Below are 20,020 nucleotides of genomic sequence, written 5' to 3'. Positions count from 1 at the left end.
TGGATCTTCTAGAACTGTTTTGCAAAGATTTTCAAGTCCTTCCATGGATGTTAATAAATTATTACTCAACCATATCGTACTTGTTGCAAAACGATCTTTGGACGTTCGCATTGGTGCTTTAACCGTTCGTATCGTCTGAGGTTGTTGATTAACTAGTTCTTTTAATTGATTAGTAATTTTTTTTTATTAATATTAATATTTATTACTTATTATAAATCATCAAATAATTAAGAAAGAAATTATTATTTAGTATGTACATACGATTCATATTGGTCGCTTTTTTGAATGAATAATCTAATGGTGGTGCTATTAACATTTCCTCTCGTTCGTTTCGTTTATAATCAGAAGTAATATTGACGTTTGCATTATTAGTATTCATTATGTAACAACAACAACAAAGGTAATAATTTATAGAACAAACTTTGAAATATGAAATTGTTTATAACGATTGTAAAGAAAGGTTAATGTAAAGAAACGATAATCGATCTAACTAACATATTTTAACATATTTTATACACATGAAATTATCTAATCAATATGTAGATTATAATAAGTACTTCGTAATAACGGAGTTCAAATTTCAAGCTGTATAGATATTTTTAAGAGAATAATTAATCGATATTTATAGTTTTTCAAGGTCAACAATAAAATTGTACAATTTATAATGGTTTGGTAATTCTGTATTATAAAAGAACCGTTATAAATACTTTCGCATTTAGTTGAATTTGTTCACATTAGAGGGCAACACCGTTTATAAACGTAATAATAAGGCTTTCTTGTGTGTTGTTATTTAATGGATTGAAACTGTCCATAACAGTAAACAGAATTTAAAAATTGGATTAGTCTTGATTATATGAGAAAGTGAAGAAAGTCTATTAGATTAATTTAAGTTATTATTTATAATATAGTGAATACAATCGTTTTGTTTTTTTTTTTTTTTTTGCTTTTTTTCCCTCAATATTTTACGAATTAGGAAGCATGCCACGTACGAAACAAACACGTAAATCCAAACAAAATCGAGAATCTTTAGAAGAATCAGATTTGTTTCTAAAAGATTTTCAGAAGAAACTGCAATTGAGAATTAATAAATTAGATAATGAAGCTAAATTTAGTATCAAGAGTTATGAAACTTATCACAACGTTAAGTTAGCTGGTATACCAGCAGAATTGAAGCAAATGACTTTAGGTGAAATTATAGCGTGGAAAGAGGATGAAAAAGAAAATTGTAACGAAGTAACGTCCTCTGTGAATGATCAATCATTACTTTATGTCATACCGTCAACTGTGAAAGCAAAGAAAACTTCTAAACGTGGTACAGCTACATCAGACGATGGCTATGTAACAGAAGGTACAACAACGGGAGCATCTACATCACGGATATCTCGTGCATCAAGAGCCAAAAAATTAACTTCCGAAGCCAAACCAAGAAGAGTAACTCGTAGTAGTTCAAAAAATCGTCAATCAGCTTTGATCGATATAACGCATAAGGCATTAACGAAAAACAATGATAAAGGATATGCATATATCGAATCTCAGCTAAAATCAGATAAGTTCAAAACACCAGCACCTTCCAAGACTGCTAAGAATGAGTATAACCTTATTACTCCTAAAGTTAAACCAAATACTCCTATGAATGTACTCAGACGACCGCGTGAAGGAGAAATGGTATTAAGTATGCAAGGCAGTCCATTATTAGTTTCTGCTATCGTTCCAGATAAAACTGCAAATATTAATGTACCTTTGAGCAATGGAAACATTATGTCCTTGTTACCCAATGATGGATTACGCATGTCGCACATACCAGCTTTAGATCCAGAAACTATGCGTCAATTAGAAACACTTAAGGATCATATCGAGAAAGTTATTTCATTGAAATAACTTCATAGATTATACAAAGCGATTGCATTTAGCATTAAACAAATGCGATGTATAGTAATTGTATTTTACAGTTATTGTATTAACAAACATCCTAATTTACATGGATGGTATAAATTAATAAAGGAGAATATTTTTTTATTACATACACAACACAACATTATTGTAGTACGTCTAATATTTGTAATTTTATAATATATATCTTTATAATTATACATATAATTATGGAAATATTGTATCTCCTATTGCCTATTTGTATTATTAGTTAAGGTTATGATTATAAGTATATATTTTATAAATACATTTATAAATAATTAATAATTGTCCATAGTTTGGAAATTCTCTCGAATATATTGAATTATTTAAAAAGTCTAATATGTTATATTTTCAATAATAGAATTTGAATATTAAATATATAATAAAAGATATTTCTTTTAACGATTTACAGGGCTAGCAATGTAATATTAATTTAAGTTGATTAGATGAGAACGTATACGTGGCGCTGAGATCGCTTATGTATCTATAAATGAATCTGCGCATGCTTAAGATAAATGGAAAATGTCAAACAAGTCGAGTGTTGATTTTGACATGTTTTCTGTATCCTCCTTGTGTACATAGCCGTTTAGCCGTATACGTTACTTTTTAGATATAAAGACTAATTAATTATTAATTATTGCGAAGAATGTTTTTTCGTTCGACACTCACAAGTGGAACGTTTATTATTGTTAATCGTAATTATCATTCCTCATTGTACATATATAAAAGTTATTATTAGAGATAACTCAAAAACATATAACTTTAATACTTTGGTATCACTATTGAGAGAGAAGATTATAAAAATATTTTTATTTATATAAGACAAGAGATGTGTGTGAAATAATGATTTCATATACTTCGTTTGATTATTTGCAGCAAGGTAAAAATTCATTTTCGTCTTTGAAGTAACATAAATTATTTATGCTATTAATATACATAGTTTATCGGATTCTTTTTTCTTTTTTTTTCTTTTTTTTTTTTTTTTTTTTATTTATAAATATTATAGATCTTTTGAAAAGAAAGGACTTATTTACTTTATAGTTATGTCTCGAAAGATTATATCAGCGAAGTAAACATGGTGCGAGTTATAACAGTACATAATTTTTTGGGACAAAATGTTACCCAAATCGAGGAACCAACTGCAACATGCGTTGCAAATACTAATGGACGAGAAATGTTATTGCTAGCTCTTTCAACACATTGTGTTGAAGTATGGGAGCTAATGCCATCTGATATAAAATTGCATACAATATTTCCAACTGTTGATATGATTAATCAAATATTACATTGTTCTAAAGGAGATTATGTTGTGACATTAGAATCAAAATATTCTAGGGACAATATAAGTAATAACCATGGGAACAAAGTTACCAATAATTTTGTAAGAATATATGTAAATTGGGCAGTAGTAAAAGATCAAAGTCAACCGATGCGAGCTAGAATTGCAGGCCGTGTAACTCCTAGTTTAAATCGACCATTGAATAGTTTGGAAATGATAGAATTGCCTTTGAGCGTACAACCAACATTAATAGCTTGCTGTCAAAGTACTGGAAATTTATTAGTTGCTTCGGGAGGTACTGCTATACTTCACGAATATAAAGTTGAAACACAACAATTATCTAAATTGAAATTTATAGATTTTGAGGCAAGGCCTTGGTCTTTAGGATTCTCATTTTCACCTATGCGTATGGAAATAGCGGAAGATTTTATAATTATTATGGATAGTACCAATTTATGCGTTTTTCGATTAACCAATTCTATGTATGAAGATATAGATCAACTTAGCTCATTAACGTCTACTAATGAATCATCATCAATTGACAAAACTTCAATATCTAATGACTCATCGCTCATAGATAATAATCATACGTCTAGTAATCAGGACCAAGAAACAATTCCTCAAGGAACAAATTTGAAGCACAAACCTTCAGAACAGCATCTTACGCTAGAGAATAATGATGCATCAAGTACAAAGAGTAAAAACAAAAAGAACGTAACGCCAAAGATAAATGCATGGTGCAAATCAGATACAACAGATGTCAAGAAAATAAAATCAAAAAAGAATAATGAACTTATCGACTGGGATCATTTGATATATAATGAAAAAGAAGAATTACAAAGGTTAGTTGGTCAAGAAATTATCGATACAAATTCACAACCATTGACTATAAATTTTCCATCTATAAGTTTGGAAAGAATCGGTCCTGGACATACTCTTAGTCCTTTCACTTTAAATCCACCGGATATGAAGGTTTTTATCAAAACTAATTCGCCTGATTCTGGTTGGTCTGAAAATTATACTGTAAAAAATTTACTATCTCTTAGAATCGCTATCGCTAATAATAAATCAGAAGTAGATAGAAACATGGAGTATTTCAAATGCTCGGTGTTAAAACCATTATATATGAGAAAAGAATGTAACGGATCTTGCATAAAGAAGTCAATTTTAAGATCTGATAAATACAAATACTTGCAAGGTGTAAGCTGCTTTGTATGTACAATACAAGAAGGATATCTTTATCACTTTTCAGCAACGAGTGCTAATCCTTTAGACGCAACTTGTTTAACAACTTATCCATTTACCGCACCCGTTAATCACGTTGCACTCGAGCATACGGTACTTCATGCATTGACTGACGTTGGTTTAGAATCTTACACATTACGCTTATCTCATTATGTAGCAAAAACGTTAAATGATATTGATCAATATAAAGTGACCTGTCCAAATATCACAGAACCCGTATGTCTAATAGGATTGAGACCATTTTTGGGTATACAAAAGCTATTGCACACAAAAAGTTATTTAGTTTTATTAGCTAAAGCTGACAACTCTTGGACATTATATTCATTAATCCTACCTAAGCTGGAGACTGTATATTATGATATTCTAAATGCTGCAAGAAGCCATAAATCATCGAGTCCAAGTACATATAGACATTTATTGGGTGAGGCTCACGCATTAATACGCTTAGCTAAAGATAGTTCTTACTGTGGTTTCGATAATGATGACGATGATGCTGCACACAGAAATTGGTTGAAGTTAAAAAATTTGTACAACCAATCTTGTGCATTATTGGGAGATTATTATATACGTTCAGAATATGAATCAGATTGGGAACTGTGCATACCTTATTACAAGATGTCAGGCTTAAAACCTTCTGAAGTGTTATCGAGGAAGTCAACTCAGGATGCACCGGGTCTTATAATATTTTTAACTGACATTCTGTTGATAATGAGATGTGGCACCGAAGCTGATACTCTATTTCAAGGACACAATATTATAGAAATCATCTGCAGATTGAAAAAGCAGGAATTATTGAAATTAATTTTTGGAAGTGTGGTACTGAGAGATTACATGACAGATAAGTTAATAAATTTACTATTATCATATGAGGTATGCGATCCAATTCGTCTTGCATTAGCATTGCTGTATGTACAAAATCAAAAACAAGATCATGCTGAAGAAATCCTAGAACATGTTTCTGTACAATGCATTAAAAGAATGATTTTGGAACACTGGGATTTATTATTTGAGATGACAGCAGTAAAGAAAAGAAGTACTCTAGTCCCTACTTTTTCAGATTTTGCTGGAATGTTGTTGCATAAGAAAACCATTGCATTTGCTGAGATACTTATACAAATAATAGAAGAAGATAACAATGGTTTATCTTTGCATCAAATCTTACAAGCCTTTTTAGAGTATCTACCTTCTCGCGTTGGAAGAGATGGTCACAATGCTGCAGCAGCCTTACAAATTTTTATAGAAAAATATTTCAATAATTATTTTAACGTTAAATCTATGATCGATCTATCTAACATAAATAGAAATAAAATACGTTCCGATTTTGCTATGGTAGAAGCATTTAAATTATTAGTACGTTCATACTTGGGTAAATTGACGCAAACAAAAATGTACAATATCGAAGGCAAGGAACATAAAGACAATATCGACAGAGATTTTATATTTGCAAAATGCAGGCCACAGTACTTAAATAAAATGCCTCCGTATGCAAAGGATTATCAAGCTATTTTAACTACCAATGATTTCAAAGATTTCATAAATATGACTGCAATGTCTGATATAGGGAAAACCATTCATCCTGAATTGTTCAAATTACAATGTGTGCTATCATATGAATTTATACCTCTTGAATGTTTACAGGAAGTAAAACAATTTCTTGAATCTCAAAATATTGATGGCAGTTTATCACTTAAAACTTTATATATACAAGATACTGAAGAAGTAACATTAATTTTAATAGATAATTGTCCTCAAGCAATTTTACAATATGCAAAGGTAAAATAAGAATCTTATTCATTAAACTAATTATTCTTATTAGCTTATTTTATGCGAAAGCTATATAAGATTTTTGTTTCAATTATTTCAGGATAAATATACGAAAGAATTAGAGTGGAAATATCTTATCGAGTTATTACAGAGTAGAATTTCTGCATTTACTGAACAAACAGAATTACATTGCTTATACAGCGAAATCATGAAGGGTAAGTTGTGTTATAAATGGAAAAACAATTATTTTTGAATAACTGCACAATATTTATATATGATTTGGTATAATTATTTTTTTTTTTAATTTCTTTTTTTAAAATGCTTAGAAATTATTTATAATTGCAGAAACTTTACATCATTTACCGCACGTTTTACCTTTGAAAAGTCTACATCATATTTTACCAAAAGATAATGCGATGGCTTTTCAAAAATGTACTGAAATGTGTACTCAGATTATGCATGCAGATCATGTGAAATCATTAATAATAGAAACTAGCCAACAATTATTATCAACTTTGAAGTTGTAAAATCATCTTAGGTAATTTTACTTATGAATCACATATAGAGAGACAAAGAAATTTGAGGAGGTATATAACAATTATTAAAGGAATTAGAAAGTTATATATGAAATTACATAAATATAATAAAGTACACCTATTTCAAAGAAAGGAATAGAAATCAAATATATCCGATTAAAAAATAAATCCTATAACATGTATGTATTACATACTGCTATTAAAAAAAAAAAAAATATATATATATATATATATATTTTTTTTTTTTTATCCGTATAGTTCTGTCTTTGTGTTTACTTTGACAATAATTTTGTTTATTTCGATAATGGCCAAATTCGAGTTATTTGTTTGTTCCTGTTAGATTTTACTACATTTTAAAATAATTTACTGTGATATTAATTTTGATAAATTGTTATCTTATATTAATTCGGCATTATTAATATATAAAAATTAATAAGTATAATATTATTTCAATTTTAAACGAATGTACTTTCCAACAACAGCATCCTATTTTTCGTCAAATATTTGAAAGGTATATCTATAGCAAAACGTGTTGAGCATATCCTTTGATTTATGGAATGTTATAAATTAATTGAAATGAATTAAAAGAAAAAAGAAAAAAAAAAGGAGAATATATAAATGAAAAATTATGATATAATCAGCTGTTGCAATGTTCTATATAGAGAGATCTATTGTAGTTTACATTTAAATATATACTGTTCTGAAGCAAATAGGATAAACAAATTCTTATTCTTAAAAATAATGTATATGATTAAAAAATTTGATAAAATGAAATCTCTTACATTGAGTATGTGTCTTGTAATTTTGATATATTTCATTTGTAAGAATTCTACTAAAAACTATATTTATGCATGTCTAATAAAATAGTATATGGTATACACAATAATATTCAGGTAATACAAGATTTTTGCATATTTTACATTGTTAAAGTAAAACTGAGTTATGTCTTACTATTTCTGTAAATTTTTTTATCTAATAATTCTTAACTTCTCTATCTGTATATGATAGTAAATGATCATTAATAACTATTTATGAGTGCGTAACATAACTATTTATACACATAGATTTGCGATTGTAATTCTACTGCTTATATATGTTAAGAATTTTTAGATACACGTGATTTTATATACATATATACACATATATGTGTGTGTGTGTGTGTATATATATATATTACTAGATCCTCTTGTGAACAAAGGTCATTAAAAAAAAACTTCATTAATTTATTTCATAAGCAAACAAAACATGAATATCTTGAAATGAAAACGATAAATTTTTTTTATATTAAACACATGAATCGATTGATATTAAATACGAGTATAACATTAAACACTACATATTTCGTTTAATTTATACTATAACTATCGATTTTTTTTTATACTTGTATTATAGAATTTTGATATCCTATTTGCTATAGGGAAAATAATATGTATTATAGAAGTAGTAAACTTCGTTAAAATAATTATTTTTTATTAAATTTATTAATTCTACAGAACCTAGTGTTCCACGATTAATATTTGTATTATAAAATATGTAACTCTTTTTGATGTGCCTTTAGGAATAATTTTTCTTTGTTATAAATCCAATATAATTGCGTTAGAGTTCTGAAATATTTATAAATCATTATTGTCAAAAATATATAAATACAAATTTTAATCATATACCACAAAACTTTAGGATTCATTTAACAATCTATATCCATGTCCCTTTTTTTTTTTCATAAAAGATATAGTTAATCTATTTAGTAAAATTAAAGAAATAATTTTATTTAAGGTAGAGAAAATAATTGTACGAAAAAAAGTAATGCGATAATTCTAATATAGAAACGAATTATTAATATTTATTTAATATTAATTTAATCTAAATCATATATTGTGCTTGCACAATATTCATAATGAATAAATGAAGAAATTTCCTGGAATATTAATGAAAAAATATGTAATAATATTACATTTTTATTCACTTACCATGCAGCGTGTCACACTGTATTAATATGAGATATATTCTTTAATATTGGATAATGGCCAGCATTGTTCCATTAATACATAGAGAGTAATGATTTTTATTTTAAAATTAAAGATTAATTTTTTTATTTATATAATTGTGTTATTTTTCATCGCACTGTGTTTTCCATTCATTTAATCTGTATAGAATAGTGAATTATTTGTCTCAACAATAAATTGGCACAACAATAAACTTCGCTAATAACTGTTTCTTCACAACAACTTCATAATTGAGTATGATAACTTTAATGATATTACAACTGAGTTATGAAAGTAATAATATTCTCATCCAACAAGATTATTACAATTGAACTTAATAATTCATGTATTAGAACAATTAATAAATTCCATTGTGGTTAAGTTCCAGTACTATTTTCATGATGTGTGTTATATATATGTAAATATAGTATCAAAATCACCCTTGTAAGATCAAAATATATATAAATAGAAAAGTTGTTTGAACGTTATGTCATGTATAATTACACGCATATATATAACTGTTTTGTGATTTATTTAAAATATCTTTTATTTCATTTATTCTATATCTCAATAATGAAAAAACCATATTTCTTTTATAATAACTACATCCCAGAGGTTCCAGAAGTATACATGCCTTTATATATAATAATGCAGTTATTTCATGCTCAAATCATTGCTATCTCTGTATTTTCTGCTAAAGGCAGGAACTGCCTATACAATCTCAAACTCTTTATTTAACTTTGACAAATCTCTGCAACAAAGAAAAACTTAGAACGTAATTGCACAGTACTTATGTATTGTATAATATGAAAAATAACATATATAATATATATATATATACACATACATATAATAATACGAAAAAAAGTAATATTTATAATTAGTCTATTATTAATAAAAATCCTTTTAACATTATTAAAAAGAATACCTATTTTCTATGGCTTCATTCAAATGATATTTGTGCATCAATGATAAAACTAGCCTGAGAGTTGACCATATCGTGTTCGACATTGCTTTAGGTGTTATGTATTCTCCTTGAACTCCTCTACCAGCAGCTTGTTGATTCAAAGCTGTTAGTAAATGTTCTCCAGCTTCTCTACATATACATATACATATACATATACATATACATATACATATACATATACATATATATATATATATATAAAAAAAGAAGAATAAAAGAAGTAACAATTCAATATATAATTAGATATTACGATATATCAATATAAGATATACAATTTCTTTATTTACTTGTATGCTCCTAAATTAACACAAGAGATTCCAAGATTATAACGTGCTCTGATAAAACCTGGCGATAATTCTAAGGCACGATGGTACGCATTTATTGCTTCTTCTGAACGTTGACCATTGGCTAATGTCGCGCCTAATCGATTCCATAATCTAGAATCCTTAGGAAAAAAAAAGTAAATCGTACTTTCTCTTTTAACAAGTACAAAAGTTTTATATTATTATGATTAAAAATACTCTTCATTTCAATATAACGCGCACTATACATTTTTATATGGCAAATATATACATACATCAGGTCGAACTTGTAAAGCAGCTTGAAAGCAATCAGCAGCTTTATCATATTCGCTGGATAAATTGAATAACACACCAAGACCGCATTGCACATCGGCATCTATTTGGTCTCGAGGAATCATTCTAGCTGCTTGTATATATAATTTTTGTACTTCCTTGTGTACATCACTATAATAAAAACAAGAAAAAGTTTTTTCTCTCTGTTATATACTTATCTTACATAATTAATTTTTACGATATTGAGCTTACTCAAATAAAATTGTTGATACACTGGATCTTGGATTGTGCTCTGTGACAGTTTTTGAGATCGAAAGATGCTTATATTTCTCATTTTTCAATAGCCATTCTTTTAGTGTTAAACATGCTTGTTTTTGATAAGATTCATTTGTATAAGAAACTGCAAGGGCCATAAGGGCTGTCCCATTTAAAGGGTCAAGTTTCAGGCAACGTTTTAACGCAGAAATAGCTAAGGGATCCTGTTCATTTTCTGCTTGAGTCTTGCCAAGAAGTAACCAAGCTTCAGAATTATTTTCATCTTGTTGTACCGCCGCTTCAAAACAAAGAACTGCACTTGATAAATCACCTACATTCAGTCTTTTTATACCTTCCCCTAATGCATCAGGTAAATCCTTCATAGGATTCTCATTATGAAACGCGTAATCCTTAAATGGATCATAATACGCTTCATATTCTGATATCCATGGATGTACGGTAGAAATATCATCCGATGATGATATCTTATCCCATTCATTTTGAAGACGCGTCCAAAATGTAGACTCGTAATTGTCAACATCTAATATAAAATAATCATTGAAATTTTACGCATAATTTTGACTAAATGTTTTAATAATAAAACAAAATTATATTATTTATTTACCCGCAGAAAATATATTTTCCTTTACAAATTCATCGATCCAAGTACCAGCTACAGATAAATCTTCTTCTACTTGATTCAAAACTTTATTTTCATTGTTACTATTCTCAGATATACTTTGATTACGTTTTTGGTTGACATATCCTTCTGCCCAATTATCCTCTGTATTATTAGAATCTGGTAATGACAATTCAACATTTTTTATTGGAACTTCACCCTCCTGTCTCATAAATTTCATAAATTTAGAATACACTAAATTAGAATTTTCATTATTTTCTATTGTTTCTGCTACTTCATGCTTGGGAATATTGTTTTCTACATTATCTATGCTATGTTCTAAATATTCTTCTGCCCATTTTGGATCCAATCCAAATTCGTGAGTTTCTTGAGCTTGAATGATCGGAATTTGATTGTTTTTTATTACTGATGTATTCCAAATATCATCCGTGTGATGTTCCTGTAAGAATTTTTCATTTTAATATCAAACATATTAAATCTAAATAATATTAATTATAAAATTATAAAATTTGAATGTGTGTAAAAAGAGGATTAAGAAGTAAAAGAAAGTTACATCAAAGTGTCTTCCAGATTCTAAATATTGATTTGCCCAAGAGGTATCTAAACCAGTTAATTCCTTAACTACTCCTGGCGCTGCTACAGGTGGTTGAATATTTTGATCGATTTCACGCATCTCTTGTAATAAATTATCCATTCGAAATGTTTGTGGACATGACGTTTCTTCGATAAATTGTTTCACTAACTGTTCAGAATCTGTGGCTTGAAATGATTCTGGTGGTATAAAAGGACGATGTATTCCTTCTTCCTTGAAGCCATGATCTTTCACAAAATGTGATGTAAGGCGAATTAATGAACTGGGAACACCACATTCTCCTTCTACTAATTCATGAAATGCCATTGTGTTTTTTTTTTTTTTTTAACTGTAGAAAACAAATTTGTATAACTATTAAATATTGTATTATATGCATGCTTAATAAAATATTACTAAGTCATTTTATTATTAAAATTATTAGTTATTAACCTAATATTATTTCTTTTTAAATATAAAATTAAGACTAGGAACCTATGACCATTAGCTATTATATATAAAATAAATGACATGATTTCACATAAGATTTAATTTTATAATTTTTAATGATTTTTAATTATGTAAACTGTAAAAAATTTAAGGATTATTACACTGTTATATCACCCAAATGCAAAAGTGTTAACATTATAGTATATCCATTATTAAATTCCTGTCTTTCACAACAATCTATTTTTAATGATTATACTATTTACTGGTCTCTGTTAATAATATACAAATACCTATTACATTTTAGAATATGTTTATTTAAATCATTATTAGATCAAATCAAATAATAAATAATATATTTTCTCGAATAATTTTAATCGTGTTTATAAAACGACTAACATTTAATATTTACTTTCGAGCTATTCACGCACGTCTCCGTTCGACGAATAGAGATAGATGATAAGAGAAAAGGAAGGAGCATACACATCAAAAGTGACACATCACATCTGGAACTTTGTACAACTGCATAAAAAGTCCATTTTTGTTTTTATATCGACCGTCAATGTGGGATATTGTGAGCTGTATTTTAAAAATGGTGTACACTGCATAAATATTAATAATGATATTGTTAGTATATTTGGAAGATTAATAATGGAAATATATGTATTTGATTTGATTTCACTTACATACTTGGTACCAATTAATAATACGAAAAGAGAGAATAATGAATTATTCAATTGTGCAAATATTTAAATGTTACAAACCTTCGTTTCACTAATAATAATAATCTAGTAATTTATTTACTCTTTCTTGCCTTTTAATGCAATCAGTTTATGCTATGCCAAATACTAATATTTAGACATATATATGCGCATTTAATATTGAAATAACATTGATTAATTGTTTAAAATGTAATTGGTATGGTAAGCAAGTGTGACGTGCATAAAAAGACCATAGCAAGCCACTGTCATATAATGCGATCGAAGAAGATAATGTTAGGCCATGTTAAGCCGTTAACACAGCCGGCCCAATTCACATGAATTGGGAATACAATCTCTATGCATAGAAACTATATATATTATATAACAAGTTAATTTGTATGGACAGAATAACAATCGATGTTTTCAACTTCATATTCTCAATAACTATTTGAACAGATTTAAAAAAGAATGTTTTTCTTTAATTAACGATAAATTTCTTTTGCGAGCATATATTATATATATATATATATATATACACACACACACATGCATATATATTTTATATATATATGCCATGTACATCACTTATTGCAAAGATCAATAAGCTGCATGCTCACAAAAATTGTTCTCGCGTCGCCATTTTGTCGAAGTAGTTCAATGAGATATAGGGAATTGCGATTGGTCGACATGGTTGATCATCATTGGTCGGTCCAATGAGTCACGTACCAATCTCGTGCTGAGAAGACGACGTCTTCCTGTTCATTCATTTTCTCTTTTCAGAATATATTATTTTTTTATTATAATTTTAATTATTCCCTAAGGAAAATATATCAGTTATTTCAATAAAAATATTAATGAAATATTTACATTTTAAGTACACATTCGTGGTATCGTTCGTTGCACAAATCATACATATACTTTTAGTGAATATGCTATCGATTCACGTTGCATCATGATTATATTTTGTTTGTATGCATATGCATGTGCGTACGATTAATTAGAAAAGAATACAAATATTAATTATATGTGAAAAATAAAAGCCCACAAAGTTATACTATCTATAATGATAAAATTTGGTGATAAATTTATAAGAATTGGATAAAAGGAAGTCCTTTTCAAATAATATTTCTTATATCATAAACTGTTCATCCTTGATAATGCCGGTAATACGTGTTCTCAGTAAAATTTAAATATGGAATCGAACTGTCAAAGTTCAGATTTAAATATGAAACATATGCTTGGTCAATTAACGGCGGCTAGAAACGAGATTAATAATTTAAGGTACAATTTCTTATAAAATTTCTTTTTTTCTTCTTCCCAATTATTTTATAATCATGAAACTTGCAAAGAATTTGGTATCGAGATAACCTGCTAAACATAATATTATTAATATATAACTTTCAGGCAACAAATAAAAAACTTACGATATATGCATGAAAAAGATATTAATAATATTAAACGTCTCTTGGAATTAAGTAAAAATGGTACAACTACTTTGGAATCCAAGAAGATACCTCTGGAAGAGGTAAAGCCTGGTACAAGTAATGAAGGCGATACTTTAAAGTTGAAACCTATTGGGATGATATCTACCTGCTTTCCCAATAAAAGAGGTGTACCACGACAGCCTGGAATTTCTGGAAGAACGTCTGGAAAGATATTACTTCATAATTCTGTGTTTACAAATCCTGATCACGCGCTGCAAGGTTTACAAGATTTTTCTCACCTATGGTAAATTTAAATAGATAAATAGATTTATATTATATCATATTTCTAAATGATTTAGCAATTAACATAACTTTTTGTATTAGGATTATATTTCATTTCCATAGAAATGATTCGACCCACATTCGTGCTAAAGTGGCTCCACCAAGATTGAACGGTATCAGAACAGGCGTGTTTTCTACGCGTTCTCCTCATCGACCTTGTCCTATCGGTTTAAGTTTGGTGAAAATATTAAAAATTGATAATTATACCATTTACTTTGAGGGCGTTGATATGGTAGATAAAACGCCTGTATTAGATATAAAACCTTATATTCCACAATATGACAATCCATTGCACGTAGAAAAATTGTGCAATAGATTATTAGACTTTCCTATGAATGAGGTGGAATCAGTCGAGTATATGGAAGAAAGTATTAATTTAAATCAAGATCAGACATCGAATTTAAATACCAATATTGGATCCAATAACGATGCAAGAAATAGACTTTCCGATTTGTATCTTAGAAATGGTTCTTATAACATAGTACAAGAAGCAGATGTTTCCAGAGATGAAGAAATTGCACTTAGATTACAAGCAGAAGAGTTCCAAGGATATCCTAATTTGGAGAATTATCTAGAATCAAGGAATTATATTCAATCGTCAAATCTTAATTCAGAGAGTACTTTACAAAATAATGAAAATACTAATTCGTATGAAATATCCAATACAATTGTAAATACATCATCTAATTCAAGATCAGATTTTACTGCAACAATCGAAAATAATACATACGTACGTAGTTTAGAATCAGATTCGGAAGATATAGGAGTTTTGAATACCAGATTGCAAGATGTATCTTTTAACGATCAAAATAATGTGGACTCAATTTATACATTGAGAAACGATAGAGATAATTACGCAGAGATTCATACTTCTCGTAATTCCAGGCTTCTGGATGGAGCAGATGGACCGAATACCGTTTGCGGTACAGATTTAGATTTATTGCATAGATGTGCATTAAATTCAAGAGTTGATAATTCCCCAGTACGTATGGGTATTCGGGAAGCTCCTGATGGGGAAGAAGGTTTTCAACCTCAAACTTTAACACCTTCTCAAACTTTATCTAATTTTCCAGTATCTGTAAGAACTACTACGGATAATAATTCATTACAAAGAGAGGATATCAATTTAATAGGTTCTACCGAATTGAGAGAAAATGCTTCCTTTGAAGTTAGAATTCCAGAATGGATATCGAGACCAAATATACGAACACTGTCTGTAGTCTTTAATGAACGAGCTTTGACTCATTTGAATGAAATATTAGAAGATAAAGCAGAAGAAGAAAGAAGAGCCATCGAGAGTGTTCTTCGAGAAGATCCACGATCGGTATATTTGAGACAAAGATGGGGAAATCAGTTTTATACCTTTTTAATTCATAATTTACATATTACTTGTAAATTTGATGATAGTAGGGGTGTAGTAACTGTCTTTCATGTACGTCATGCAGGACGTGTTTGTGAATGTGGACAACCAGAATGGCAATGTTTAGGCCATTCGCCTATATCTTAATATACACGATATATATATATATATCGTATTTTATTTATATATTACATTTTCGTACCTCTAACAGGCATCGTCAGATGATTAATAGTACGACAGAGAGAAACATATTAATAAGAACTTGAGTTATATATTCTTTATGAATTTTGTTATTCAAAGTTTATGACAAAGTTGTTCACTTCTTCGTTCTTTCCCTATATATACATGTGTGTATATATACATATATATATATATATGTATATATATGTATATCACCACATCTATTGTTGCAATATATAAGTTCCTACGCGTGTCTTTCGTTTTTTACATTTCATTCATTATAATTTATTATATATGGAAAATATATAATACTTTAGACGCAATAATGTACATTATTGCAATTCTGCCACAGAATGATATTCCAACATTCTTTGTTTCTATATCAAAATAATTAACAAATAATAAATGTATTATGTATACATTCGTATCGTTGAATCAGCTCCTGCAGAAAAGACCCACGGTTGAGTAGGGTGAAACATGACGTCCAAAATTCCAAAATCATTATATGATTCATGATTACATAATCTTTTCAATGGTACTATTAAAGGATTTTGTAATAAATCACTGAAAATGAGAAAGACATTAATAACATTAATACTATATGAAAAAGAAATGGTGAATAAAACACATTGGTTTCATCTTACTTGTACACCATTCCATGTGAAACAATGAGGCTCCTATCATCGGCACCAGAAGCAAAAAGTGGATAACGTTTATGGAAAGTTACACCACGTACGCCTGTACCATGTAAACGTAACGTTTGATATGGCTTCGTACTTAAATCCAAATCGAACCATAACATTTTACGATCATAGGTGCCAACCAAAATATTGTCACCGCCTAAAATGATTATATAGAGTAGTATAACGGATGATTTAATAATATATATATATATATATATATATATATATATATATATATATATATATATATATATATATATATATAATATTAAATTATACAGTTTTAAGATCAAATACCATACCAGGATGTATTGCCATTGTTGATATCCATTGTGAGTTTGACAATAGTTTTTTCACCATTTCTTGTTTCACTAAATCATATATTCTAACATTTCTCTGAGTCTACAAATAATATCATGATAATATAAAAAATACAATTAATTATATATTTAATTTAAGTATAATATGTAACATACCGCAACAAACAGAAAAGGTCTTATTGGGTGGAACAATACACATTGTATTAAACCTTTTGATCTAGTGAATGGTAATTGGGATCTTCTTTTTGATAATTGATTTATTAAAACAGATCTATTTTGTCCATCAGGCATAACTACGGCAAAGTAATCACCTTTACCATGCCATGTTACTTGCTTTACGGTTTTAAAATGATTTAATATTATTCTAATTCCTTTATTCCACGATTCACCCTCTGCCTGTTGTTCCCATTGTACAGCTGATCTTACCCTTTCGCTAACTATTGAAATAATATATAAATATAATATTAGATGAATAAATGCATTATAAAAATTATCAAAAAAGTTACAACGTTAATACCTATAACATCACTTTGTGGTATTATTTCTAATAATTGATCTGTTTTAGTAGTAATAAGATGATCACCAACTCCTGGATTTATTAAGAGAACTTTTTTATCCGCTGCAACAGCTATGAGAGACATTGCTTGATTAGGACACCAAGCGACACTTCTAATTACACCATTGCAAGGCACGGTTTTTGTACATCTGCCTGTAGCTATTTCCCAAACTAATAATAAGAAATATAAGAATCAAACTCATTGCGAATATTATAAAAAAAAAAAATCATGGTTGTTAATAAATAAACATATAGATTTCTACTTTTCAACGTCATGTCATCTCCACCGGATGCAATGTACTGTCCAATTGGATCCACTGTAATACTTCGAATCATATCTGTATGACCTTTGAAGACCATAGACATTGTGGTTGGAAATGGTTGCAAATCTTTTGGACTAGGTAACTGTGGTACCAAAGCTTCAGGTTCTATCGTCAATCTCATTTTTAATGCTCTAGGACACAAATACAAATCTAGACATCTTCGGAATCTTTCCTTGATATATCTAGGATATGCAGGTACTTCTCTTAAAGAAGTATATTTTTGTGGAATAAAATGTAACTTCCTTTTCCATGGAGTTGCCTTTAATTTATTCCATTCTTTAAGTTCTTTCTTATCGAACAGATATTCTGGCGGAGGATTATAACTCTCTGCATGACCAGGCAAATGTCTTTTAGGTGCCGGTATATGTTTGTGAATCCTACGCATTTCTTCAGCTTGATCATCAGATTGCCATAGCATATAAAAGTCTGGTGTTTTACCCTTTTGTTGTTTCTCTTTTTCCATTTCAGCTGTGGATTTCATCCAGCCCATTTTTAATGCATGTACCAATTTTGATACTTTTTTGGCTTCTGGTTTAGAAGGCAAGAATGAACGTTTGTGTTCGGGAAAATTACGAAGTGGTGTTTTCATAACTTCTGAAGTAAACCATTCTACCCATGGCTATATATTTAATAGAAGATAATTAAAAAGAAATTTAAAAATAATTTTATATCACAGAAATATTACACTTACAGTGTATTCATCGAATTGTACATCAGGAATTTTTTGCTTTTGTATCCTAGTAATTAACTGTATGTCAGTTTCGCTAAGTACAACATCTTGTCCAGTTTGAGGATCTTTTATTGTTCTCCAAAAATCTGGATCCTCCATACGCTTTAAGAAATTATCCAATTGATCACCTTTCTCAGGTTTCAATATTTTTTTACCTTCCCAGCTATAACCAATGTGATCATATTCGTCATACCATTTCATAGGTATATTACCCACGGTATTACGAATATCCTCTTCATCTGAACTGTCATATTCATATTCGTCATCTACATAGCAAGAATAAAATTATCATTCATATATTTCATTCTATGTTTAATTCAATTTATTTGACTTACCATTATTTTTACCATTCGATTCAGTGTTCTTAGCTGATTCTGTTTCATTTGAAACGTTTACTTGATTATTCTGAGGATCAGTATCATTCTCCTTTTCTAGTTTTTTATTACATCTTTCATATTTTGAAGATTCTCCAAAATTTAAATTCTCTTTTACTTTCTTTAATTCATTAAAATTATTTACGTACTTATTCTTCTTACTTTTCTGTTTAAGGTCTAAATCTATTTTAGTTTTTTTAACCTTACTTTCGCTTTTAGTTTTATTTTTATATTTATTAACATCATTTTTTTTCTGCTTTTCCTCTTCGTTATTATCGCTTTCTTCTTCTTCTTCTTCTTCTTCTTCACCTTCGTCCTCATCCTCTTTTTCTTCATTTTCCTTGCTATCATCATCTTCCGAATCAGTCTCAAATTCTAATTCACTACCTTCTTCATCTGATGTGAAAACAATTGGATCTTTTTCTACATCAGATTCAGGTATATCATCGTCATTTTCTAATTCTTCATCTGTGCTATCTTCGTTACTATCTAATTCAGTTACAAGTAAACCATCACTGTCTGAATCCTAAAATATTAAAATTGTAAAAAATTGAAAAAGATAAATAAGTCAAAAAAAGGTTATACCTCAGTATTTTTCAAATCTTGTGAAGCTTTAGCATTTTGTTGTTTGTCAGTATTGATTTCTATATTTTCCTGCTTTCGTTTCAAAAATTTCTTTTGCATTCCCATTCTCGTTTTCTTTTTCAGAACCTAAAAATTAGTTTACAAAGTATTTGAACACATGGTCACACATACTCATTGTAGCTAAAGGAGATGAACATATCGATAGGAGAATAGAAACAGATGATACTGTATTAGAGCGACACTAGTGATTCTTTGAAGCAACTAAAATTGCAT

The 20,020-nt window shown here is 28.7% G+C and overlaps 5 protein-coding genes across 13 annotated transcripts; 3 read left to right on the top strand and 2 right to left on the bottom strand.

The window, feature by feature from the left end:
- Positions 1-486: 486 nt before the first annotated feature.
- Positions 487-2,158, top strand: LOC124429725 (borealin-like). The gene has a single exon (XM_046975338.1). The coding sequence runs from the start codon at positions 979-981 to the stop codon at positions 1,876-1,878; it is 900 nt and encodes a 299-aa protein (XP_046831294.1). The 5' UTR covers positions 487-978; the 3' UTR covers positions 1,879-2,158.
- Positions 2,159-2,434: 276 nt separating this feature from the next.
- LOC124429715 lies at positions 2,435-8,406 on the top strand. Of its 2 annotated transcripts, none has more exons than XM_046975306.1 (4): positions 2,435-2,791; positions 2,953-6,208; positions 6,300-6,414; positions 6,545-8,406. In XM_046975306.1, exons 2-4 carry the CDS (start codon positions 2,987-2,989, stop codon positions 6,724-6,726), a joined length of 3,519 nt encoding a protein of 1,172 aa, XP_046831262.1. In that variant the 5' UTR covers positions 2,435-2,791; positions 2,953-2,986; the 3' UTR covers positions 6,727-8,406. The 2 variants fall into 2 exon arrangements, with proteins under 2 accessions (XP_046831262.1, XP_046831261.1); XM_046975305.1 differs by having other exon boundaries at positions 2,436-2,791; positions 2,918-6,208.
- On the bottom strand, positions 8,185-13,381 carry LOC124429717 (peroxisomal targeting signal 1 receptor). Of its 8 annotated transcripts, none has more exons than XM_046975314.1 (10): positions 12,569-13,381; positions 11,708-12,074; positions 11,140-11,593; positions 10,512-11,055; positions 10,262-10,430; positions 9,972-10,129; positions 9,646-9,813; positions 9,352-9,468; positions 8,703-8,878; positions 8,185-8,339 (listed from the first exon to the last, which is right to left on the bottom strand). In XM_046975314.1, exons 2-8 carry the CDS (start codon positions 12,050-12,052, stop codon positions 9,429-9,431), a joined length of 1,878 nt encoding a protein of 625 aa, XP_046831270.1. In that variant the 5' UTR covers positions 12,053-12,074; positions 12,569-13,381; the 3' UTR covers positions 8,185-8,339; positions 8,703-8,878; positions 9,352-9,428. The 8 variants fall into 8 exon arrangements, with proteins under 8 accessions (XP_046831270.1, XP_046831268.1, XP_046831266.1 ...); XM_046975312.1 differs by having other exon boundaries at positions 8,703-9,468; positions 12,569-12,771; positions 12,856-13,381; XM_046975310.1 differs by having other exon boundaries at positions 8,703-9,468; positions 12,569-12,771; positions 12,934-13,381.
- Positions 13,382-13,581: 200 nt separating this feature from the next.
- Positions 13,582-16,595, top strand: LOC124429719 (tRNA (adenine(37)-N6)-methyltransferase). The gene is made up of 3 exons (XM_046975317.1): positions 13,582-14,151; positions 14,275-14,598; positions 14,679-16,595. Exons 1-3 carry the CDS (start codon positions 14,063-14,065, stop codon positions 16,141-16,143), a joined length of 1,878 nt encoding a protein of 625 aa, XP_046831273.1. The 5' UTR covers positions 13,582-14,062; the 3' UTR covers positions 16,144-16,595.
- Positions 16,432-19,947, bottom strand: LOC124429716 (ribosome biogenesis protein BOP1 homolog). The gene is made up of 9 exons (XM_046975307.1): positions 19,748-19,947; positions 19,124-19,688; positions 18,750-19,054; positions 17,999-18,677; positions 17,697-17,906; positions 17,336-17,616; positions 17,162-17,261; positions 16,821-17,016; positions 16,432-16,740 (listed from the first exon to the last, which is right to left on the bottom strand). The coding sequence occupies exons 1-9, from the start codon at positions 19,850-19,852 to the stop codon at positions 16,587-16,589; spliced, it is 2,595 nt and encodes an 864-aa protein (XP_046831263.1). The 5' UTR covers positions 19,853-19,947; the 3' UTR covers positions 16,432-16,586.
- Between the last annotated feature and the right edge of the window lie 73 nt (positions 19,948-20,020).

The sequence above is a fragment of the Vespa crabro genome, chromosome 16 (assembly GCF_910589235.1).
Source record: "Vespa crabro chromosome 16, iyVesCrab1.2, whole genome shotgun sequence".
Taxonomy (NCBI): Eukaryota; Metazoa; Arthropoda; class Insecta; order Hymenoptera; family Vespidae; genus Vespa; species Vespa crabro.
Note: the sequence above shows the minus strand (reverse complement) of the source record. Positions and strands in the feature narration are given on the sequence as shown.